General features: G+C 34.5%; 1 protein-coding gene across 10 annotated transcripts in view; it reads right to left on the bottom strand.

Annotated features, from left to right (window-relative positions):
- Window positions 1-26,972, bottom strand: part of LCORL (ligand dependent nuclear receptor corepressor like) — a 164,720-nt gene that overhangs the window by 120,699 nt on the left and 17,049 nt on the right. For 8 of the 10 annotated variants that reach the window (XM_081812559.1, XM_081812568.1, XM_081812565.1 and 5 more), the window contains exon 2: window positions 4,486-4,551. In XM_081812559.1, coding sequence (XP_081668685.1) covers window positions 4,486-4,551 — 66 coding nt within the window. Of the gene's footprint in view, window positions 1-4,485; window positions 4,552-7,519; window positions 7,586-26,972 lie in introns of those variants that run through there. The other 2 variants (XM_081812560.1, XM_081812561.1) reach the window with 1 other exon arrangement.

The raw sequence follows: 26,972 nt of genomic DNA, 5'->3' as shown, positions 1-26,972 counted from the left end.
CAGTTCCATCCACGTCGTTGCAAATGGCAAGATCTCATTCCTTTTGATGGCTGCATAATATTCCATTGTATATATATACCACATCTTCTTTATCCAGTCATCTATCGATGGACATCTTGGCTCTTTCCACAGTTTGGCTATTGTGGACATTATTGCAGCATTATTTACAATAACCAAGATATAGGAAGCAATCCAGTGTCCATCAATAGATGAATGGAAAAGGAAGATGTAAGACTAAACACACACACACACACACAAACACACTCTCTCTCTCTCTCTCTCTCTCTCACAGGAATATTACACAGCCTTAAAAAAAGGATGAGACTGTGACATTTGCAAGAGCATGGATGGATCCCACGAGTATTCCGTAACTGAAATAAGTCAGACCGAGAAAGACAGATACCATATGATTTTACTCATGTGGAATCTAAATCAAATGAGTAAACTAAAAACTGAACTGGACCTATAAATACACAGAATAAACTGATGGTTACCAGAGGGAAGGGGAGGGTGTAGGGAGGATGGGCAAAATGGACTAAGGGGAGTAGGAGATAACAGGCTTCCAGTTATGGAATGAATAAGTCACAGGAATAAAGGCACAGCATAGAGAATATAGTTAATGACGTTGTAATAGCAGTGTATGGTGACAGATGACAACTATACTTTTGGTGAGCACAGCATAACATGTAGAGAAGTTGAATCACCATGTTGCAACACCTGAAATCAATGTAACATTGTGTGTCAACTATACTCATATAAAAAATTTTTTTAATGTTTTACCTAATAAATCTTATTAAAAAGTAGTTTTGTTGTCTCTATCATCATAGTGTTTACAGTTGAAAAAAAGATATTAAGTCAAAAATAGTAAATTTCAGTCAGTGGTACACTCAGGGGTCAGCAAACCCTTTTCTATAGTAAGTATTTTAGGTTTTGTAGGCCATACAACCTGCCACATCATTCAACTCTACTGTTGTGGTAAAAAAAAGCAGTCATTGACAATGTTTCAACAAATGAGAGGGGATGTTTTCAATAAAACCTTATTAACTGAACAATTAAATTTGAACTTCATGTAATTTTCATATGTCACTAAATGTTAATCTTTTTATTTTTTCAACTATTTAAAAATGTAAAAATTATTCTTAGCCCACAGGCCATTCAAAAACAGTAAACAAGCTGGATTTGGCCCATATGCTATAGCTTGAAGAATTCTGACATAATCTCCCCCTTTGGATCTATCAGTTTACACAGGTCGACCACACTCTTTCCAAATTTTTGTAAATATCCATAGTCATGGCAAGTAAATCAGATGATTCCCACAGGTGAAAGAAACCAGCTCACAAATAAGACATGAGAAAGGACTGACTAAAGTAGGAAAAAAGAGGGAATTTTTGCTTAAAAGTGCTGTGGCATCAGGAAAAATAAGTTTTGGAGAGATGAGAAGGAAGAGAGGCACAGAATGTAATAAGGAACTTTTCTGGGCATACATAAAAGTTTGAAGTTTATGACATTCAAACCTTCTTTGGAGACTCCCCCCATCCCCTGCCAAAATAATAGTTATATTTTCCCCAAAAGGAGAGAAAGTCACAAAACATACCAAAGAAGACAGAAAACAGGGGCTTCTGTTTCGTTTCCAACAAAACAAAAATTAGCACCACTCATACGCTTCCTTCAAACCATTCAATCTGGAGGTGGTTCTGAATCAAATTCAAGAATTAAAATACAAACCTCTCAAAACATTAATGTATATGATACAAAAGTCTTAAACTTAAAAATATGCTCTGTGCCACAGTTGATTTTTTAAGGTAGCAAATATGAAATTTAGAATATATTTTCCACAGAAACAGCAGTAGGTATGCAATGTAGTCTATCTAAATTAATGTGTTATAAAATTAAAATACATAGTATTTTAATTTTATAACAAAAAATAATTTAGAATAATATACAAGAATCCTTTGCTAGCCAATATATTTGGTTTCTGAGTTTTGGAAAGTGAGTTAACAAAGGTTCAGATTTCCAATGATTCATCTAAAAACATACACTAATCTATTTGATTCCTGCATATAGATTTGCATAGTGAGAAATACTTATAGTCCCAGCATCTAAATATTAAACCATTTTTAACAATGGCAACAACAAAGAAAGCACACTAATTTATAAGAGGATAAGAAAGAAGATGGAGATGTCTATAATGCATAGTTTCTACAGAGCCTTTTCAAGAGGCTCTACACTTTTGATAGTACTGATTTAATTTCCCTCAAAATGTATGACTGTCTTCATCCTTGCACAGATACAGATTTATTGCAATAATTAATATCACCATTCTTAAGGCTACAATTTAATTAATTTTTTAATTCAAAAAACGAAATAAGAGGAGGAAGAATTTACCTAAGAAACATGGAGAAAGAATATTTGGGGTAAACTAAGGCAATGAATATGTGTCTATACACAAGTTTCAAAGCTTAGCTAATTTTGTTAACTCCCCCCACCAAAAAAAGCACTGAAAGGGCATAAAGTACAAGATCTATCTGAATTTAAATAAACTGAATGAGATATACAGCAATGGGTTATTAAGTAATTATAAATAGATCTACAATGAAATACTGTGCAGCCATTAAGAAAGATGGTCTAGACTTAATATACCCAAATGATATACCAGTGAACACAACAGGCACAGAAATTACACATACTGTGCATATAGTATATACTACTATAATTAAAGAACAAATACACAGATCTTATATTTACATAAAAATGTTTAAAAGTTATCTATGGATCATGGGAGTAGGGGTAATTTTTTCTTTCTGGCTTATCTGTATTCTTGAATTTCCTAAAATAAACATACAACTTGTATACTAAAGAAATACTAGTCTAAAAACAAAATACAAAGCATTTATTTCCTTAGAACATTCTGCCCTTTGTATAATAAACAATTTTTGAAGGAACATAAATATATACATATATATACAACTATATAAATAAACACATGTAAGTGGGGGAAGCAACAGGCTGAGTCACAAGCTGTAATTTGGGTTGTCAGAAGGCAATTAAGTATAATGCTGACTTCTGACATGAATGAGGACAGCAGGTTAAGAAAGGAAGGCTGAAGAAATGTCAGGCTTAGGTTAAATTCTTGTTTTTTTAGATTTTTCCTTTGTTCATTTGTAAGCTCAGAAAAATATGTGAAACTACAATTAGAATTGCTAAAAAATATATCAGGTAAAAATAATTCAGTGTTGAATTATGATAAGATGAGAAATGATTAAAGTTAAGAGAAATTAAAAGAATGATCTTAGCCAGAAGAATGATAAAACACTAGAACAAGCACATTTTGGAGTCTCCATTCTTAAAGTCATGTTTTACATGGATATCAATTCATCTCAGCGAAGACAGGTGGTTGGGACAAATGATCTTTCATAGATACTTTCAGATCTATGATTCCTAACTCAATTATTCTGCTCAACATTAATGAAGAATGGGCAGAAAACTTTTGACTACTCCACCATCATTCCCTCACCTCAACAGACTTATTTACACAGAGGAGAGAAGCACCTTTAGAGATGTCTTGGGTCTTGGTAGAATGGAAGGTACCATAGTAGAATAGAAGGTAAAAGTGGACATAAAACAGACCAGATACAAGATTCAGAAATAATTCAATCAAAATTGAAGTAGAAAATCTATACCAGCGTTACCTATTTTGTGAATAAACTGTACTATAAAATTTCAGAGGTCTACAAAATCGTTCTCCTACTGCTCTACATTTCCAAGCAAGCAATAAAACAACTAAACTATGGTATCACAGCAATCATATCACAAATCAAAATCTTCCACTAGGATTTATGCTACAGCATTTGAAAGAAGTGGCTAATAAATAACAAATAGCATTATACATAAATATAAAACTCTTAACACACATGGTGGGATTTCTCAGAGCGACAATCTGATTTCCAGGCTACCTGTTTCATGAGCAACAGGAAATATTTACTTAATTGAACCTTTTGAAATCCTCTTTAAGAATAAGCAAGGGTTGGGGCGCCTGGGTGGCTCAGTCAGTTAAGTGTCTGCCTTTGGCTCAGGTCATGATCCCCGGGGACTGAGCCCTGCGTCAGGCTCCCTGCTCAGTGGGGAGCCTGCTTCTCCCTCTCCCTCTGCCTGCCACTCTGCCTATCTGTGCTCTCTTTCTGTCAAATAAATAAATAAAATCTTTAAAAAAAAAAAAAAAAGAATAAGCAAGGGTACGTTACAATAAAAATTAAATTTCACCATTAAGCCAAAAACAAGCTTCACTTTCCATTTTGGTCAGTGTACTAAAGATTATGATAACGTTATATAATAACAAAAACAATATTTAGATCACTTTATTTAAAAATACTAATTAAACAAGACCACAAATTCATGTTTAATGTAAAGTTAGCACAGAACAACCATTTTTCTTTGTTAAATGGGACAGAAAGTCACAATTTTAAAATAAAACTTAAAAAGCATTACCTTCAAATAAGCTGAGGTCTCTTCGTAGCCGTGGTCCATAAAGCCCTTCTAAAATACTCTCAAAACCTGTGTTGTAAAAGAGAGAAAAGTATATAACCTACTGGAAAAGTTAAATTTCACAATAATCAAAAACCATAATCCCAAATGAATTAGAAAATTATAAATTTAACTAACTATGAGACGTCATTTTTCCTTTAGGTGAATTAAGCTGAACTAGGCAATACACAAAACAGTAAACAATCATACAATGACTATCAGAAATTACATGATTGTGAAGAATTTAAAATATTCAAATGTAAATATTCACTACTAAAACAAGTAAACATCTTTGTTATTTAGAAATATTCCAAGGTTGAAATATTATAGGCAGATTTTTTTGGTAATAATTTTGTAGAGGAGAAGAATGAAAAAAGACGTATTACATTCCAGTTTATGTCTGTAACAAAAAATGTTAACATAAAACAAAGTAGCATCTTTAACCTCAGTTACAAGAATGAGTAAATGAGTATCAATGGGGAGAAAATCTTGCTGTGAAAAGTATGATGTACAAAATTTAAACCTACATACTTATAAAAATTAGAACACAATAATTTGTTCATGGCTATGGACTACCTTGTTTTAAGGAAAAAAACACCAAAAATCTTGTCAAGTTAACAAGAATCATGAATTTGAAAGAGTATTCTACCTTTTGGATATACTGATTTTAATATTTTACAATTTTCTTTTTGAAGCCTGTATCTTATTCAATTTTAAGCAACTTACTGATAAAGTAAAAAGCATCCCAAGAAGAATGACCAGGATGGCAAAAAAGGAAACCAAAAAAAGGAATGAATTTAAGAGTGCTTAAATTAGGGAAGAAGAAAAAAAAAAAAGGTAGCATGATAGGTATGAAAAATCAAAGGTAAAGTAGATTTTTTTCAGTGGTATTCCTAAATTGTAAAACAATGGAAATACTTCTACAGAAATGTTTCATAAATCATAAAATGCTTTAAAAAACACTTCAACATCTTTGAAATCAATATGCATATTAAAATCAATGGTGTGTTATAGCCAGAGTGGCAACATTTTTTCACTTAGTAAAATGTGAAGAAATGATGCAACTTAAAATTAATAATGCCTTAGATTTGACAAAATAATGTAGTTATCATAGTACTTAGTAAATATGTAGTTAATAAAATCTTTGTGAAATGATTCAGTACTAGTTCCTATGAGTGGAAATTTCAGGCAGAAAAGTGAATGAATCATCATCAGAGAGAGCTTTCAAGAATGCTATATAAAAGACTTTCATATTAGGTAAAGACTCAGACTGAAAGAACCCCAAATCTTTATTACTAAGATATTTTATTTATCAATGTGCTCCAACTATTTTAAGATGTTATCTGTATTATATTGGACAAAATATCATGCCCCCCCTCCTTACAAGCCTACTGAATTTAAGTGTTGCACATTTCCTAGATTTAAGTCTGAAATGAAGAAGGCAAACAAGGACTTACACTTTTGTTCTACTGGGCTTCTAGGCTCCTCCCTAGATAAGACCAAGGTCTTATGTATATCCTATTAAGATTTAGTCATAGTACATAGTGTTGGTGCTACTGAAAAGTTTTGTTTCTTGTAGGTTGATAGAAACATAATTGGTGTTTGTATATTGACTCTGTATCTAGCAACATTGCTAAATTCTCTAATTATAATAATTCATCTGGATACTCTATGTACACAAGTACAACATCTATAAATAATAGTAGTTTTGTTTTTTCCTTTCCAATCCTTACTGCTTTCTTTTTTCCTGTTCTTACCTTACTGCCTTGGCTAGGACCTCCATTATTATGATGCTGAAAATCAGTGATGATAGCAGACATCCTTGACTTTGTGAAAATTAATAAAAGGAAATCTCATTTTTGGAGTCAGGAGGCCAGCAGGGGGAGCTCTCACATCCTACCACTGGTTGTCAACTGCAGACTCAAAGAAAGAGAGGAATCTTGCATGTGGATACTACTTGACTGTCCCAGAGGGAGGAAAAAAGGGTTTCCTCCTCCCCTGGCAGCAGTTCAACCAATGAGAGACTGTCACAGTTCTGCTAATGAAAGGCCACTCTACTCTGAACTCCTAGTATAAGAGCCCACCCAACTTCCCTCCTTTTCTCTTTAAATAAACCTGTTCAGGGGACTTGCCTATGGTTTTGCCATATCTTGCTTGTCCAGGATGGCAATTTTCTGCTATTACTGAATAAATCCATCTTTTGCTGATAAAATAACTGGCAGTTTTATTTTTAAGCTTAACTACTTATGCCCAATCTAAATGGGAAAGCATTCAAAGTTTCATCATTAAATATACTTTTAAAATAAACCATTTGGGAAATCTGGGTGGCTCAGTTGGTTGGTTAAACTCTTGATTTCAGCTCAGGGCATAATCTCATGGATGTGGGATTGAGCCCCAAGTTGGGCTCCGTGCTCAGCGGGGAATCTGTTGGAGATTCTCTCTCTCCCTCCCCCACCTGCATGTGCACACATGTGTGTATGCACGTGCATGCTCTCTCCCCTTCTAAAATAAACAAATCTTGGGGTGCCTGGGTGATTCAGGTCATGATCCCAGAGTCCTGGGATCGAGCCCCGCATCAGGCTCCCTGCTCAGCGGGGAGCCTGCTTCTCCCTCTCCCACTCCCCGCTTGTGCTCTCTCTCTCTCACTGTGTCTCTCTCTGTCAAATAAATAAAATCTTTAAAATAAAATAAAACAAATCTTTCTAAAAAATAAAATAAACACTACTTATCACATTCAGGGAGTTCCTTCTACATCTAGCTTGCAAGGAGGTTTTTACTACCGTCAACAGATGATTAATTTTATTTTTCATCTATTGAGATAATTGTGTCATTTTTTCTTTATCTCTTAATATATGTTAAGCCAACATTTTCCCATTCCTAGGAAAAGCCAACATTATCATGAGGTATTTTTGCTGGGTTTCCTGTCCTACAGTTCCTTCAAAATTTCTGCATCTATGGTCACCATCGAAACTGGTCTATAAATTTCTTTTGTACTTACCAAGTTCTGATATTAATGTTGTGCTACCCTCATAAAATGAATGGTAATGTTCTTTTTCTTTACCACCTGGGAAAAATGAAAAAATGTAGATGTCTTGCTTGAATATTTGGCAGAAATATGCCAGGGATGACACCTGGAAATAAAGTCTTTCCAAACAGGCTTATTACCAATCCAATTTATTTAACTGTCATAGGACTACTCAGGTATTCTATTTCTTATGCTAGCTGTCAATTTCAACTATATTTCTCAATTTATTTGCATCAAATGTTTCATTGTATGCTTTTATCTATCTAACGTCGACAGCATCAGCAGTCGTGTCCTCTTCGCTTTTCATTCCTTACTTTGGTTATTTATGCTTTCTCTTCTTTCTCAGTAAAGCTCATTAAAAGTTTCTCAATTTTTTTAATTTAAAAAGAATCTTTTTGATTCCTTGGTCTTGTTTCCTATGCATGTTTCCTTATCCATTAATTTGTGCTTCTGTTTTTATTTCATGTCCTCTATTTTTAGTTTATCCGGCTCTTATTTTTTTTTTTTTAAATTTTATTTTATTATGTTATGTTAATCACCATACATAACATCATTAGTTTTTGATGTAGTGTTCCATGATTCATTGTTTGCGTATAACATCCAGTGCTCCATTCAATATGTGCCCTCTTTAATACCCATCACCAGGCTAACCCATCCCCCCACCCCCTCCCCTGTAGAACCCTCAGTTTGTTTCTCAGGGTCCATGATCTCTTATGGTTCGTCTCCCCCTCCGATTTCTCCCCCTTCATTTTTCCCTTCCTACTATCTTATTTTTCCTTTTTGAAATGGATGTTTATCTCATTAACTTTCAGCTGTTCTTCTTTCCTAATTTATGTATTTAAAGCTATCAATTTCCATCTAAGTATTCCTTTAAGCGACATTCCACAACTTTTGATACATAATATTTTCTCATCATTTGGTTAAAATATTTCCCAATCTCCATTATGACTCCTTTTGGGATTCATGGTTTTTGGAAGCATATTTTTAAATTTACCTGAAGAAAATGCCCCATATAACTTCAAGCCTTTGAAATTTCCTGAGATTGTTTTTACGGTTGATATACACAACTTCTGAAAATTCTCTGCATATACCTGAAAAGAACATGCACTCTAAAACTGAATACAGCATTCTATATTTGTTCATTAGGTTAACATGTTACCTGTGCTCTTTAAATTATCCTTATTCAGTTTTGTTATTTTACGTCTCTTCTACCGATTGTTGAGAAAAGTAACTAAAATCTTTCATAAAATTGTGACTTTCTCTATTTCTTTGAACTTCTGCTTTATATATTTTCAAGGCTGTATTATTCTTTATAATTTTATAACTGTTATAGCTTGCTGGTGAATAGAACTTTATCCAATTATGAAGTGACCTATTTTATTTCTAGCAATGATTTTTGCCTTAGACTATATGGTCTAATATTATACAGCTATAAAATATTTTTTGTTATTGTTTCTATGATATGTCTTTTCCAATTATTTCTTTACAATCTTTCTGTATTGTTAATATGGGATATCTTTTAAAAACACTGACAAAAAAATAACACTCTTGACATTTTGTGAGAATTTAGTAATTTAAATTTAAAAGAGTTATCAATAAATTTGGGTTTATTTTTTTTTAAGATTTTTATTTATTTGTCAGAGAGAGCATGCGCACAAGGAGGGGGAGTAGCAGGCAGAGGGAGAAGCAGGCTCCCCATTGAGCAGGGAGCCCAGTGCCAGACTTGATCCCAGGACCCTGGAATCATGACCTGAGCCAAAGGTAGGCACGTAACCAACTGAGCCAGCCAGGCTTCCCTATATTTGGGTTTAAATTTTTTATCTACTTTTGTCCTATTTGTATCAAGGTTCTATGGTTCTATTTCTCTCCTTTCTTGCAAATTTTGGAATTGACTATTTTTCATTCCATTTGTTCTTCCCTATCAGTATGAAAATTATGTCTTTTACTTCTATGCTTTCTGAGGTTAGCCCTAAAATTAGGATGTAAGTCTAAAGTTAATCAACATCTTTACCCACCATTGCAGAGGTTTCCTATTTATGCTACTGTTCTGTGTACTTTACTAAGCATTATGTTCTATTATGTTTAGATATATATTTACCACTGTCTTTGCTCTTCATTACTTATTATATCTCAGAGTATCCACCTTGGATTACTTCCCTTCTGTGTAAAGTAATTCCTTTAGTGAGCATCTGTTGATGATAACACCCTTTGTAAGACTCTGAATAAAAGTGTCTAAGTTGCCCTCACTATATACTTTATGTTACTCTCTTCTGTATTTTACATCTCTTTCACTTAACTGCATTCTGGTTAATTTCTTCTACTGTATATATATTCCATTTTACAAATTCCCTTTATCATACAATCAGCTGACAAACACATCCTCTGATTTTTTTTTTTTAAGATTTTATTTATTCATTTGTCAGAGACACAGCGAGCAAGCACAAGCAGGGGGAACAGCAGGCAGAGGGAGAAGCAGGTTCCCAGCTGAGCAGGAAGCCCAATGCAGCACTCGATCCCAAGACCCTGGGATCATGACCTGAGCCGAAGGCAGACACTTAACTGACTGAGCCACCCAGGCATCCCGTCACCCTCTGATTTTTTTAAAAAAATCAACTTTAAAGAGATATAATTTTCATACAATACCATGTGTCCACTTTAAGGATAAAGTTCAGTAAGTTTTGACAAATGTATACTTTCACTTAATCAAGAACACAGTAAATTGTGTAAATTGCCTGACAACCCAAAGCCCTAAGAAACACTCACTTTCTGTTATTATAAACTAGACTTGTCTTTTCTAGAGCTGCATCTAAATGGAATCACAAAACATATACTCTTTTGTGTCTCACTTCTTTAACCAGCAAACTGTCTAAGATTCATTCATATTGTTACACGTATCAGTAGTACTTTCCTTTTAATTGTGGAGATGTATTCCCTTATATGCTCATCCTACCTTTTTATTTGTGCACTTACTAATTCCATACTTACTGGCTTCTGCCCTCAAAAGATTAAAAATTCCAAGGCCTAGGATGGATGTACCCTCCTCCAAAGACGCTTACTGTTTGCTTCCAGAACCCACCTAAAGGCACCATCAGTTAGAAACCATCTTGTGGTAGGTAGAATGAATGGCCTCACAGAAATGTTCATGTTCCAATACCCACTACCCATGAATAAATTATATTACATGGCAAGAAGGCATTAAAGTCACAGATGGGATTAAGGTTGCTAATTAGTTGATCTTATAATAAGATCATACTGGTGGACCCACTATAATCACAAAACTCTAAAATGGGGAGAGGTGGAAGAGTCAGAATGAGACGGCATCATTAGAAAGACCCAACTGGTCACTGCTGGCTTTGAAGGCAGAAAGGAGCCACAAGCCACAGAGTGCTGGCAAACTCTAAAAGTTGGAAAACACAAGAAAATGTACTCTGCCCTGAAGCTTTCATAAAGGAATACAACACTGCCAACAACTTGATGTTAGCCCACTGAGGCCCACTTCAGACTTCTGACCCTCAGAACTGTAAGATAAGAAGTTAGTGTTCTCTTAAGCCACTAAATCTGGGTTAATTTGTTACAACAGTAGGAAACTAATATACATTTCTTAGTCCACTCAGGTGGTTGTAACAAAGTAACAGGAACTGGTAGTTTATAAACAACAAACATTTATTTCTCACAGTTCTGGAGGCTATACGTCCAAGATCAGAGTGCCAGCATGGTCAGATTCTGGTGAAGGCTCTCATCTGGGTTACAGAATGCCAACTTCTCTATGTGTCGTCACATAGTGGAAAGGGTGAGCTAACTCTCTGGGGTCACCTTTAAAAGGGTACTAATCCCACTAATCCCAATCCCATGAGAGCTCCACCCTCATGATCTAATCACCTCCAGAAGGCCCCACCTCCTAATATCATTACTTTGGGCATTAAATTTTCAACATACGAATTTTGGGGGAACACAAAAATTCAGACCATAGCAACACTTCAAACCAATATTACAGCTCGAGGCAACTTGACTGTCAGGATACAGATCTGCTAGATGGCCAGTCTGTGACCAATTCAATCTCAGGTTTTTTTTCTCCTTTTACTTCTTCCTTTTCCTGCTCTGCTCATCAGGCAACGTTTTGGAACTGCAGAGAGGAAGGATGATTTTAGATTTGGTTGCTTTTACCCTGAAGGCATGGCCTTTTGAAGTCTAGCTTAATTTGCAGAAGATATCCTCTAAGAACGTCTACTTTGGACAAGCCCTAAGGCTTGAATTTTGATCCTTTTGCCTAGTTAGCCAGGAAAACACAAATAGACAATATTAACAAAGGACTTCAAGCTTAAGCAGCTTTGCCTCTTATTTTCTACCTACCTCTAACATTAGCCTCGGTATTCCCAACTGTCTTTTCAGCTCTAATTTTTTTTTTAATCTAACATTTTTTTCATTGCTTTCAGCACCAAGATTTATCTATCTAACTGAGATCAACCTTACCAAAAGACCAAAATTCCTCGTGCATTCAGTTTGACTATAATACAGAGTTTATATAAATACATGCAATTTATCCATTTCTCTATTGACAGCTGTGTGACTTTTCACTTTTTTGTTATTATGAACAATGGTGCATTAAAAATCTTGATGAATGTGTCATCCTGTCCGAGTGTTAGTTTCTTCTCGACAGAAATCTGTAAGTGGAATTACATGGCCCTAAGGTATGCACACTTTCAACTTTACCAGCTATTACATTATATGATTAAATCATTTTATAAGTCTATCAGCAATGTTTAAGAGTTCCTGTTTTCCCCCAAATAACCAAAACTTGGTATTATCAGACTTTATATTTGTCAAACACATTAAAATAAAATTTTAATTTAACATATTAGGTATAGCATTTTTTGAAATGTTCTACATTCCAATTGCCCTTTTGCCGCTTTTCAACTGATTGTTGGCCTTTTAAAAATTCAGTCACAGTTTTATGCATTCTAAATGATAACTGTCAATTTCGTGAACTGCAACCATTCCCCAACTATGGCTTGACTTTTCATTTTGTTCTCTCGCACAGAAGTTTGTTTTATTTCATTTTATTTTTTTTAAGATTTATTTATTTGAAAGAGAGAGACACAGTGAGAGAGGGAACACAAGTAGGGGGAGTGGGAGAAGGAGAAGCAGGCTTCCCGTGGAGAAGGGAGCCCGATGCGGGGCTCCATCCCAGGACCTTGGGATCATGACCTGAGCCGAAGGCAGACACTTAACGACTGAGCCACCCAGGCACCCCAAAGTTTTATTTTAATAAAGCATACTTTTTTTTTTTTTGTATCTTGTTTTATGGCTTACAAATTTTTTCTTGGATAAAAAATTTTTTTGACAGGCGCCTGGGTGGCTCAGATGGTTGAGCGTCTGCCTTCGGCTCAGGTCATGATCTCGGGGTCCTGGGATCGGGTCCCGCATCGGGCTCCCTGCTCCTTGGGAGCCTGCTTCTCCCTCTGCCTCTCTCTCTCTCTCTGTCTCTAATGAATAAATAAATAAAATCTTAAAAAAAAAAAAAATTTAAAAAAAAAAAATTTTTTTTGACAGAAATAATTATTTTACATGTGTATGTGTGTGTATAAAATTCTGAAGTTTTGCTTTCATAAAGGAATATAGCATATTCATATGTAGTTCTTAAATCCATCAGAATTCATTTTTTAGCAACAGTCTAATAAAGAACCCCAACTGTATCCCAAGCATTATACTATCTCAAATGAGGAGCACCTGGGTGGCTCAGTCAGTTAGGTGTCTGACTCTTGATTTCAGCTCAGATCATAATCTCAGGGTCCTAGGATCAAGCCCCACATCAGGCTCCACATTCAGCATGGAGTCTGCTTAAGATTCTCTCTCTCCCTCTCCCTCTGCCCCTCCCTCCACTCAGGCTCACTCTCTAAAAAAATTTTACTAAAATTTAAAAACAAATAAAAAAAATATTACCTCAAATGATTAGTAAGGCTACCTTTATGTCCCTGAAGTCCCTAAATGTAAGTCTATATTTTTTTAATTAATAGCTTTATTGAGATATAATTTACGACCATAAGATTTATTCATTGTAAATATACAATTCAGTGATTTTAATAGAACTCTGTATAATCATCACCACAATCTAATTTTAGAACATTCCATCACCTTGAAAAGAAATATTATACCCATTTATGAGTCACCTCATTCCTACTCCAGCCCTAAGTACCTATTAATCCACCTTTTGTCTCTATAGATTTGCCTTTTCTGGATATTTCATATAAATAAAGTCATGTAATCTGTGCTTTTTTGTGTCTGGCTTCTTTCACTAAGCATAATGTCCTTCAGATTCATCCATGTTGTAGCATATATTAGTACTTCACTACAATTGTATATCCATTTATCAGTTGATAGAACTCTGGGTTGTTTCCACTTTTTGGTCACTGTCAATAATGCTGCTATGAACATTTGTGTCCAAAGTGTAGACACATATTTTCATTTCTATTGGGTTGGTACATAGAAATAGAATTGGAATTGCTAGTTCATATGATAATTTTACGTTTAACATTTTAAGAAATTACCAAAATGAAAAAAAAAAAAGAAAAAAATTACCAAACTGTCTTCCAAAGTAGCTGGACCATTTTATACTCCCACCAGTGATTTCTCTACATTCTTACCAACACTTGCCTTTTTTATTATAGCCACTCTAGTAAGTATGAAGTGGTATCTCATTTTCCTAGTGACTAATAATGTTGAACATCTTTTTATGTGCTTATTGGTAATTTGTATATGTTCTTCAGTAAAAAAAAAAAAAGTCTATCCAAATCCTTTGCTTACATTGTAACTGGGTTATTTGTCTTTTCATTACTGAGTTGTGAAAGTTCTTATGGATATAGGTCACTTATCAGACACATAATTTATCTGCAAATATTTTCTCTGCTTTGTGGGCTCTTTTCACTTTTTTGATGATGTCTTTTGAAGCACAAAGGTTTGTAACTTTGTGTAACTAAAGTCCAGTTTATTAACTTTTCTTTGTGGATCTGTTTTTAGGCTCTCCATTAATGTTTGTCTATTAATAAGCAAATATCACAATGTGTTAAGCATTACAAGGGTCTTAAAAATATTAAAAATAATAAAAAAATAACATTTAATTTTTTAAAAAGTATAACATATAATTTGTTGACACTATTCTTGCTTACTTTATGGTTTTCATGGACACCAAAAATTTTAACTTAAAAAAAAAAATTATTTTTGGTGTACCCAATGGATATGGTCAACATATATCCAGTAAACTTGCTAAACTCCTCTACCCATTTTAATAATATATCTATTGACTCTCTTACATTTTTCCATACAAATATGTGTGGAAAGCCACAGATGTAATTCCTCTTTCAAATTATTGTGCTTTTCTTCACCCCTAATTCTGTTGCTTCAGTTAAGGTCTCCAGTTAATGTTCAACAGGACTGGTAATACTCTAAATTACATACACAAGAACAAAGGTAAGAATTATAGCACATTTCCCATCCAAAACTGTGCAAGCCAGAAGACAATGGAGTGACATTTTTAAGTACTAAAAGAAACTATCAACCCATAATTCTATACTCAGTAAAAATATCTTTCAAAAATGAAGATGAAATAAAGACATTTCAGACTCCCCCCTCAAAAAAAGACTGAGCAAATTATCAGAAGACCCGCAATACAAGAAATATTAAATGAAATTATTCAAGCAGAAGAAATACAGACCCTTGGATCTGTACAAAAAAAAAAAAAAGATTCCTCAAAAATTGTTAAGATAAAGGTAAATAAAAAAATAAAGGACAATTTTCCCATTCTCAATAACTCTAGAAGATAATCAACTATCTAAAGTAAAAATAGTAGTGATATTGGTTAATAGCATATATAAAATTTTTGCAAATCATATAACTGATAACAGACTTGTATCTAGACTAAATAAAGAACCCTCAAAACACTAAGAAAACAATTTTTTAAAAAATAGATAGAAGATTTAAACAGGATCAGCAAAGACCACCTATGGATGGCAAATAAGCACATGAAAAAGTGCCCAACATCATTTATTACTGACATGCAAATCAAAATGCCAATAAAAGATCACTGTACACCTATTAGAATGGCTAAAAAGAAACTGCTAATACTACATGCTGGTAAGGATGTGGAGCAACTAGATTTCCCATAAATTGCTGGTAGAAATGCAAAATGGCACAGCTTTAGAAAACAGTTTGACAATTTCTAGTAAGTTAAACATATACTACCACATGATCCACAATTCCACTCCTGGACATTTACCCAAGAGAAACGAAAATTATATTTACACAAAAACCTGTACGCAAGTGTTCATGGGGTTTCATTCACAATTACCCAACCCTGGAAAAAACCCAATGTTCTTCAACTGTTGAATGGATAAACCATGGTACAATGGAATACTACTCAGCAAAGGGAACAAACTACTGATACATGCAAGAATATGGCTATATCTCAAATGCATGTTAAGTGCATTATTAAGTGAAGGAAGCCAGACTCAAAAGTACATACTGTGTGATTCCATTTATATAACATTCTAGAAAAAAGCAAAACTGTAGGGTCAAAAAGCAGATCAATGGTTGCCAGTGCCAGAGTATAGGTAAGGAGATGACTACCAAGGAGCACAAAATAACTTCTGGGGATGGGGTGCATGGGTGGCACAGTCAGGGTCATGAGATCAAGCCCCACATCAGGCTCCCCACTCAGCACAGGGCAGAATCGGCTTGAGATTTTCTCCCCCTCTTCCTCTGCCCTTCCTGCTTGTGCTCTCTTTCTAAAATAAACAAATAAATCTTTATTTAAAAAAAGAACTTCTGGGGTTGACAGAACTGCTCTATATCTTGACTGTAGAAGAGTGGGTCATCCAACTGCTTGTGTATCAGAATTCATAAAATTGTTCTCTGTAAATTATATTTTAACAAACCCTGCTAAATTTTTTAAAAATAGCATAAGAGGGGCGCCTGGGTGGCTCAGTCGTTAAGCGTCTGCCTTCGGCTCAGGTCATGATCCCAGGGTCCTGGGATCGAGCCCTGCATCAGGTTCCCTGCTTGGCAGGAAGCCTGCTTCTCCCTCTCCCACTCCCCCTGCTTGTGTTCCCTCTCTCGCTGTGTCTCTCTGTCAAATAAATAAATGAAATCTTTAAAAAAAAATTAAAAGGGCGCCTGGGTGGCTCAGTTGGTTAAGCGACTGCCTTCGGCTCAGGTCGTGATCCTGGAGTCCCGGGATCGAGTCCCACATCGGGCTCCCTGCTCAGTGGGGGGTCTGCTTCTCCCTCTGACCCTCTTCCCTCTCGTGCTCTCTGTCTCTCATTCTCTCTCTCTCAAATAAATAAATAAAATCTTAAAAAAAATAAAATAAAAAATAGCATAAGAGATTTAAAGCAGAGAAAGGTGAAGGTCATTACTGAGAATTAAATGAACTGTGAGGTTAGATGGTTTAATGGGTTATCCTTAAGAACAATAAAGTCAACCACAAATGATGTCAGGGTTTAAAGTAAAGATGGAAGACTGAAAATTAGTCATCAGTCATCGGTGATGTGGAAAGGTAACTTAGCTTCCCACATTTTCATGACATACCAAAAATCCCATGATCCTCAAAAATAAAGAGCCTTCTGTATGGGGTAGAATAATGATTTGAAAGCAAAAGCATGACACAGAGTATACACAGAGAAACTACTTAAAAAAAAAACCAAAAAAACAAAACCTAAGATTCCAGAAGCAAAATATACCAAGAGATGGTAAGATATAGGAAGTAGTGGGTAACTAAAATAGAACAGAGGTAAAACTTGCTGATGGTAAGTAACCATATTATAAACTTAAGGGTAGGTACTATGCTGATGCTTTCTGCATTCCCCACTCTGCTTATCATAATGCTATTATTAAAGTTGACCTAAGGGCTACAAATCTAATACTGTATTTTTGTAATGAAAACACACCTGATTATAATGTTTTCTATCTGTAAATTACCTTTAGACAGATTCTTGAGTTGCTAGATTCTATTCTATGTTTTAGGTCTTATTAAATGTAGCAAGTCTAGTAACTTTGACCTGTATTACATACAAACTGTCTTTTCCTAAGGTCACAATTATTTAAGGAAATGCTTTAGTCAGTACTCAGATGATAAATCCATTTAAGTGTATCTTTACTTTCATGGTGGTAAATCCATGCACTACACTCAACATAAAGCTATACTGAGTAAAACTAAAGTTTACACAAAATTTCAGTACTATCTGCTAGAATCTTGCTACTAAACATTGACTCCTGGACTTAAATATAATAGACATTAAGGGAAAAGGCAAAAATTCAGACTTCAGCATTGGAGGATATAGAAAAAGATGGTGTCAGGTAAGGTTTTCCAGAAATGGATGACACCCAATCTGAGTCTTAATGGAAAAAGGGAGTTAGTTGGCAAAACAAGGCAGGGCACATTACACATATAGAAAAGGAGATTAGCATATAGAAAGACATGGGGAATAGAAAGCTTAATATACTCAAGAACAGCACTATCCAATAGAACTGTTATATAACGATAGAGATGTTCTATATCTGTGCTGTCCAATACAGGAGTTGAGGAAGAAATTTAAAATTTTTATTTAGTTTTAACTAATTTAAATTTAAACAGCCATGCCTAGAAATTGAAAAACTATGGCAAAAATAAAGAATGTGATGTGAAGAAAAGGGAAATATAAAAGGCTGGAGAGATGAGCGTAACGCGGATCCTGAAAGGCCTAGTGCATTTTGTCAAGTAGTTAATTTTTACCTTGAAAGTCAGAATGAGCCATGCTAGGTCTTTAAGTAGTCAAGAGACAGGATTATCTTTACATTCAGAAATGATTACTCAAGCGGCAAGTGGCATACAGACTAAATGGGAAAAGAATAAAGATACAAGGCTAGAAAATTTGCAGAAATACAGCAGAGAAAAAAAACAAGAACCTAAGTTTAGGCAGAAGTTTACCTAAGAGAAAGAAGATAGCTCTGAGTGATATAATACAATTAAGTGGAAATAATAATTAAATGGTGACATAGCTTCATTATTTTAAGGTGAGGTTGAGTGGAATTAAGATTTCTGGCTTGAGAAATTGAGTGAATAAACATTCACCGAGACAGAAAATCCACTAAGTGGTTTTGTTTTGGTTTTGTTTTACATAATTGGTAGACATAAAAAGAGTTCACTTTTGGATATGCTCACTTGGATATGTGAGCATAAATCAAACAAAAACATCCAGACGCAGAAACATAGACTTAGAGGTCATCAGCACATAGATGGAAGATGGGAGTCCCATTTTCTAATTAATTAAAACAGACTTTCTTCAAGTATGAGAATAAAAAATTTTTAAATTACCACTTAAAAGCTTTTTTCTATTTAATTGCTAATACTGTAATGTTATCATTGTTTTTTACTACAAATATTTAGTATTTCAGTACACATAAACAAAAAGTCAATATACCATCTGGTACCCTGGCCTCCCCCAACCCCTGCCAACTCTCAAGACCTAAAAAATGCTACATTATATCCCACCGCCAGTATTCACACAAAGCTGTTCCTTCAACCTACAATATATTCCAACCCCCCAGTTTTACCCCCAAAACATGTCTGGATAACTCCTACTAATTCTTAAAAACTTGGTATTAAGAATCAGTAAACCATAAAACTCCTAGAAGAAAACAAAGGGAAAATACTCCTTGACATTAGTCTTGGTGATGAATTTTTTTTATATGATACCAAAAGCACTGGCAACAAAAGTAAAAGTAAACATGTGGGACTAGACCAAACTAAAAAGCTTCTGCACAGCAAAGGAAATGACCAACAAAATGAAAAGGCAACCTACAGAAAGTATTTACAAACCAAGTGGTCCAGTTTTATATGATAAGGGGTAATAGCTAAAAACAATCCAATTAAAAATGGGCAGAGGAACTGAACAGACATTTTTCCAAAGACATACAAATGGCCAATAGGTACATGAAAAGGTACTCAACATCGCTAACCAGGGAAATGCATATCAAAACCACAATGAGCTATCACCTCACACCTGTTAGGATTGCTGTAATCAAAAAGATAAGAGATAACAAGTGCTGGTGAGGAAGCGGAGAAAAGGGAACCCTTGTACACTACTGTTGGAAATGTAAATTGGTGCAGCCACTACAGAAAACAGTATAAAGGTTCCTCAAAACACTAAAAATGGAATTACCATATGATCCAGCAATTTCACTTCTGGGTATATATCTGAAGGAAACAAAATCACTATGTTGAGGAGATACCTGCCCCTCCCCACTTCACTGCAGTATTATTTACATAGAAACAACCTAAGTGTCCCTCAATGAATGAATGGATAAAGGAGATGTGGTATATATAGATAACAGAATATCATTCAGCCATGAGAAAGAAAGAAACCCTGCCATTTGCAACATGGCTGAATCTAGAGAACATCATGCTAAATGAAATTAGCCAGACAGAGTAAGACAATAAATCTGTGTGATCTGATCTCACTTTTATGTGTAATCTTACAAAAAAGAAAAAAAGGTCAAATTCCTAGAAACAGAGTAGAATGGTGGTTACCACGGGCTGGGGGGTGGGAGAGATGGAGAGATGCTGGTCAAGGAGAACAAGTCTTCAGTTAAAAGATGCAAAAGCTCTGGGGATCTCATCAAGAGCATAGTAATACTGTGTTGCGTACTGGAAATTTGCTAAGAGTAGATTTGAAGCTTTTTCATCATATACACACAAAAAAGGGAACTATGTGAGGTAATGATGTGTTAACTCTATTATAGTAATCATTGCACAAAGTATACATTCATCAAATCATCACATTGTATACTTTAAAATGTACAATTTTATTCACCAATTATATCTCAGTAAAGCTGGGGGAAAATATTCACTGCCTCAATTTAAAGCTCCATCTAATCTAATCTAGCTTTAGACTATAGTAGATCCATTGTTTCATGCTTCATATTATATAATACCTGTATTATTCCCTTTGAAGCACTTAACACAATTCTAATTAACCATGTGTAATTTTTAAAATGTCTCTTCCCGAGTAATCAATTATTCATTTACCAAATATTTACACATGAACCAGGTGTTCTAGAAGCTGGGGATACATCGGTAAGTAAGAAGAGACAAGTAGTAAGAAGAGACAAGTATTCTGCCCTCAACTCAAACTGGCAGAAGGGGAGTAACAGGGAAAAAATTCACATAGATAAATATTTGATATTTTTATTTGATAAATGCCATGAAATTTTAAAATCTCCAAGAAGTAAAGTACCATGTCATCTTGTTTGCTATACTAGCTCTAGTGTCTGGCCCACATAAGGCACTCAAATATTTATTGAATAAATGAGGAAAAAAATTAACCCTGAGACCAAAGACAATTATTCTCAAAAAAAAAACTTTTAGAACACAGCCCAATTATAAGTTAAAAACTACCTGTTCTTACAGGTAGTAAGTTTCTTTACATTAAGTTTCTTTCTGAAATTCACAGCCATTTATTTATTTATATCCTATCTTGTTCTAAGAAGAAATACTCATATTTATGTCTTGCTTAGTTTAGTGCTTTTTCTATTTCTTAGAACCTAAGACACTAGTTTCAATGTAACCACTGCCTCTTTCTTAAGCTGTGTCTTACTATTGTTCTTCCTGTAAGCATATGTCAAATATATTTTCTACTACAACTTAAGGATTGAGGTGCCTCTATTAATAAACATGTCCCTATTACGAGGTCTTGAAGTCTCCCTAATCTCCAAACATGAGCATATAATTGGAACCAGTGGTATCTACTAAAATCAAGGATGCTACTAAATGTCCTACAATGCACAGGACAAAACTCCACAACAAGGAACTGTCCAGCCCAAAATGTCAATAGTGCCAAGGTTGGTTCAAAACTCAGGGTTAGGAAAACTGGGTCAATATGTCTGAATATACACTAAAAGAGAAAAACCCAAAGAATATCTTAATTATCCACCTCTTTCTCTGATTTACATTTATGCAACAAGTGTAAATCAAACTAGTCATAAAGAATTACCGAGGAATAAGCACATGTACAAAATAAATGGTTACACTGTACAAAGCTTAAACACATTTGATTTGATACTATAATAATTATTTCACTGAATTTAAATGCTTTTTAGTCACTGCTGGGGAAAGTGATCTCATCCTCTCATTAAAACTATTAGCATTCCCTAATTTTTATATCTGAGTCTGTTTTGCCCTCTCATAAATACACGATGATAATGGATATGGAGTTAAGATCCAGGTTGGAGTCCCAGACTTCCCATCCTATCAGCTTTATGATCTTGGAAAAATGACCTAACTTACCTAAATCACTAATCTTTCTTCGGTAAGACTTGGAATATTATCAACACTTCATATGTTGAAGATTTACTTATTATAATCAAACATTTAATAAAACTCATATATCCCAGTACAGAGTCAATTTGTATAGAATTTTTAGTGAAATGTAAAGCAATAAACAAAAGCTAAACACTATTCGCAAACTAGAAATACACACAGGTATCTGAAATAGACTTTACACCTACTTGAGAATATATGGACAAACTCAGGAAATATATTCTGACCACTGTGTGTCCATATTATTTCCCTTTATCTTTTACTGTTCGTAAATTATTTTTATAGTTATAATACTAGAATATTCATAATTTATAGCATTGATGTCTGATTTTAATCAAGACTAATAGGTGAAACTAGATTTATATACAAATGAAAAGACAAAATATGGGGTAATAATATGCTCTAGGAAGAAACTTACAATAATTTAAATAAGAAGGTTTATGGAGCATTTAAAATAATCCAGCACAGAAAAATTCAATGTGTAACTTTTACGAAAGACACCTTTGTACATAAAGTATATCTGACTTTCACTTTGAAAGCATTTGTAGAAAGTAGACTATGAATGCTTTAAAGAAGAAGCAAGAGAAAAATATATACGTCCAGGAAGATGGAAAGGGAATAGAACAGGCAAACGATAGATGAGAATTTCAATTTCATCTGTCATGTTTTATTTCTTTAAGATGGAAGGTACTTGGATATACATAATACTACACTGTAAATTTTCTGGAGGCCTGATACAATTCACAAATTGAAAAAAAATTTATAATTCCAAACAGTGAAACTGTTACCTTAAAGATTCACCTCTATTGAACATTATTCTCAGCAATACAGAAAATGTTAAGTTTACCGGAGTAACTCTCTGATTACTAAGGCTCTTATAATAGATATCAGAATCATTATTCTAATCAACTTTCACCATTTAAAAGAGCATAAGACTTTATTAACTCTACTTAAAACTCTTTGGTCCCTACTCCTTATAGGATAAATTACAGATGTTCTAAAAGAGCATACATGGCCTTCTCTGATCTAACCTCTACCTATTCTCCCACCTCATTTTACATAACTTCATCATAATTAAATTACAACATTATTGCCTTTGTGGTATTATCTCCAGGATCTGTCATAGTGATTTCTCTAATAAAATGTAGTTGAGGGGCACCTGGGTGGCTCAGTCAGTTAAGCATCTGCCTTCAGCTCAGGTCATGATCCCAGGGTCCCGGGATCAAGTCCCACATCGGGCTACCTACTCAGCAGGGAGTCTGCTTCTCCCTCTGCTGCTCCCCTTCCTTGTGCTCGCTCACTCTCTCTGTCAAATAAATAAAATCTTTAAAAATAATAATAATAATAAAATGTAGTTGAGGGGCACTTGGGTGGCTCAAATGGTTAAGCGCCTGGATCTTGATCTCAGCTCAGGTCTTGGTCTCAGGGTCATGAGTTCAAGCCCTGTTTAAAAAATAATAATGTAGTTGAATTTCATGGCTGACAGAGGAGAGCTGTCAAGGGAAAGAGGGACCATCGATACTTAATACTATTTCAATAAAGAGATAGAAGTTTAAAATAATAAGGTGACTAATATAAAAACATTTGTTGCAAATGATAGTATTTTAGAGAAAACTAAAACAGTGACAAAGTCTTCATTTTTTTCAAAAAACATTTTTGTTAAACTCCTAATAGACACTTGCCTTAAAGACACAGTTTAGTGGGGAAGAAAGGCAAAGCAACAAACAAGATCAATAAATATTACATAAAATGTGTGAGATGAGCAAGACTAGAGAGCTGAAGTCTAAGAGAAAGTGGGAGAAATAAAATAGCAAAAGGTATACTATCATTATTATTTAATCAGGGGAGGGGAGAAACGAGTGTTAGTAATGAGCATGGTAGTTATAGCAAAGATGTTAATTTTAACATCAGAGAAGATAAATACAAGATGAAAAGCAAACACTCTTCCAAATAAATGATACTCAAGTATGACATAAGTAACTTGCAAAAGAAACCAGTTTTTAAGGGACAAGAAACTCAAAAGCAAAATATACTATAAACTCCGGCTTATCTCAGTGGCTTAACTCTACTTGAATTTAGTGACTTAATTCTGTAAAAAGAAATAGGTTTTTAAGCCCATAAGGGGAAGGGGGCAGGAGAGGAGAGTCTATATTCCTTGAAATCTTAACTCACTGTTGATACAGTTTATCATTCATCAAAGTCCTGTCTTGGCTCCAAATGTCTTCTGGCTATTTACAAAACTCAAGACCACCCTCAAAGAAAAATAATATTACTTGCCACAAATGGGGTTATTAAATATGCTATGAGTGATAAAAAACATTTCCCAAAAATACTTTACACAAATAGCTGTATGAACAAAAGTACAAAAGGGACAACACAGATGCCTTACAAATTAGAAATTTTAACATAACTTTATTATTTTAAAGTAACTGCATATCTAAAGAGAATAAAACAAAGGCAAAGAGTATTAATTGTATTATTAAATTTCCATTAGATTTATGTTTATATTTATTTTTTTAGCAATGGAAGGGTGAATATATTGAAAAAACGCATTCACTCAACAATTATTTAAGTACTCAGCGAGTACCAAAAAGACAGGGAAAGAGAAAGCATGGATTTTCTTTGCACACAGCACACACACTTTTGAGTGCACACACACACATACTTTGAATGTGGTGTTATATATAAATAAATGTTTATGATAGAGGAAGGTGACAGTGATATCAGTGCACAGAAAAGGGTACCAAATCCAAACTTGGAGAGGCTGAGAAAGGCTTCTTGGGAAAAGTGAAATCTAGTCAGCTAAGATGAGGTAGAAAAATAATCCAGGAATTGAACCAAAATTAAAAATGTATAATGTGGGGCACCTGGGTGGCTCAGTTGGTTAAGTGTCTGCCTTTGGCTCAGGTCACGATCCCAGAGTCCTGGGATCAAGCCCCGCATCAGGCTCCCTGCTCAGCAGGGAGTCTGCTTCTCCCTCTCCCTCTGCCCCTCCACCCTGCTCATGCTCTATCACTCTCTCTCAAATAAATAAAATCTTTAAAAAAAATGTATAATGTATAAGAATGTTAACTGTACTGTTTGAAATAATGCAAACTGGAAACAACCCAATTATCCTTCAAAATAAGAAAAGATGAATGTTATATTTATATATCAGGATATTATAGGGCAATGAAAAGGAATAAACTGTATCTGAAGGCAACTACATGAATGGATCTTACAGATAGAATGTTGAGTTTAAGAAGCTAGACACAAAAATATAAATGCTATATAATTCCATTTAAACAGTTTCCTAATAACAGGCAAAAATAATCCATGGTATTAAGTTGTCAGAAAATTATATTTGAGGAGGGAGGTGAGATTAGTTACAGGGAGAGGTTATGAGGGAACTTCTTGGGGAGGGGTTCTATTTCTTGATCTGGTGGTGGTTGCACAAGTATGTTCGTTTTGTTCACTGAAGTTTACAGTCTATATACTTTTTTCTGTGTAGTTATACTTTTTTTTTTTTTAAAGATTTTATTTATTTATTTGACAGAGAGAGAGAGCGAGAGCAGGAACACAAGCAGGGGGAGTGGGAGAGGGAGAAGCAGGCTTCCCGCCAAGCAGGGAGCCAGATGTGGGGCTCGATCCCAGGACCCTGGGATCATGACCTGAGCCGAAGGCAGACGCTTAACGAATGAGCCACCCAGGCGCCCCTCTACGTAGTTATACTTTTTAAAAAGTTTGTAAAAAGAAGCAGTGAATAGCAACTACTGGTAATCCAAAAGGAGAAAACAAATATGCGAAAGTCCAGAGGTACAGTGTCTGAGAACCCCAAAGTAGTTCAGTGTGACTCCTCTGTAAAATCCTAACTACAATATCAATACTCAAAGTTATAATGAGGAGGGACAGAATAAATATAAAGTACACACCTGGTACAAGTATTAATAATCAATAAATGTTAGCTGCCATTATTTCTATACTACTACTACTGAGCTACTGATGCAGCTGATTGATGGTAGTACCCAAGGCAGAATGACAAAAAGGGTAAGGTAGTATAGAGGCAGCAGGTTACACTGGACTTTCCAAGCCAGGTTATGAATTTAGACTTTATCCTAAGGTTGACAGAAAACGAATGAAGTTTTTTACACAAAGAATCATGTGATCATGTCTGAGTTTAGGAAAATTATCCAAGGAAAGATGTGAAGCTTTAAAAAAAAGAAAAAGACAAAAAAGATATCAAGAAGAAAGAGACTGTCAACAAATATTGCAGAGAGGTCCACTACAGAGAAAGAAAGAACAAAAACAACAAAAAAATCACTGATTTGAAAATCAGTATGTAACAATTTGTACAACACGGTTAACTGGCACCTAGAATAAAAGGTACTCTAAATTTACAATTTACTACAAAAATCTCGATTTAATATTTTTTATATAATTGTAACTTTAAGCACACAAATGGCAACAGGACATCCTGTTCATTAAAATTAAACTAAAAACACATTTTTTTAAGTCCCCTGGAATCATGACAATTTTTACCACTAACGACAAGTTATACACATAGGTGAATATCTATATATCTCCATCTAAATCTCATAAAGTTCAGATTTTCTAAGCCATAAATTAATTTGCTGTGGTTCTTTTAATAAACACTCAAGACATAAGCACCAAATTATCATGAGTGTTGACATATATTATAACACTAATGTGAAAACAATTTAATAAGTTATTGTTATTTCAACAACAACCAAGTAAGATGAGCGCTCTGAGGGATTTTGACATATTAGCTATATCACTGTTAATTCAGTGGCTCTACAAGATTAAAAAACAATGAACTGCTCTTCAGCATATTCAATGAGTCTATTAATAAGCAGTACCTTCTTTGGTTTGCTTGATGAACAGAAAATGTCAGACAGATCCAAGACATAAGCAGCAATGGTTTCTTACTGGTTTTTAGAGCTATTCAAAACACAGAGGATAAAGATGGGAGGAAGAAAGGGAAAAAGAGGGTAAGAAAGAAAAAGTATGACAGAGAGAAAGAAAAATAGAGAAAAAGAGTAAGCATCTGGGTTCTAAATTTTTTTTGGCTCATAACCAAAG

The sequence above is a fragment of the Leptonychotes weddellii genome, chromosome 2 (assembly GCF_054177405.1).
Source record: "Leptonychotes weddellii isolate Sample4059 chromosome 2, ASM5417740v2, whole genome shotgun sequence".
NCBI classification, from domain to species: Eukaryota; Metazoa; Chordata; class Mammalia; order Carnivora; family Phocidae; genus Leptonychotes; species Leptonychotes weddellii.
The sequence above is the reverse complement of the archived record's forward strand: the minus strand, read 5'-3'. Positions and strand labels throughout refer to the sequence as shown.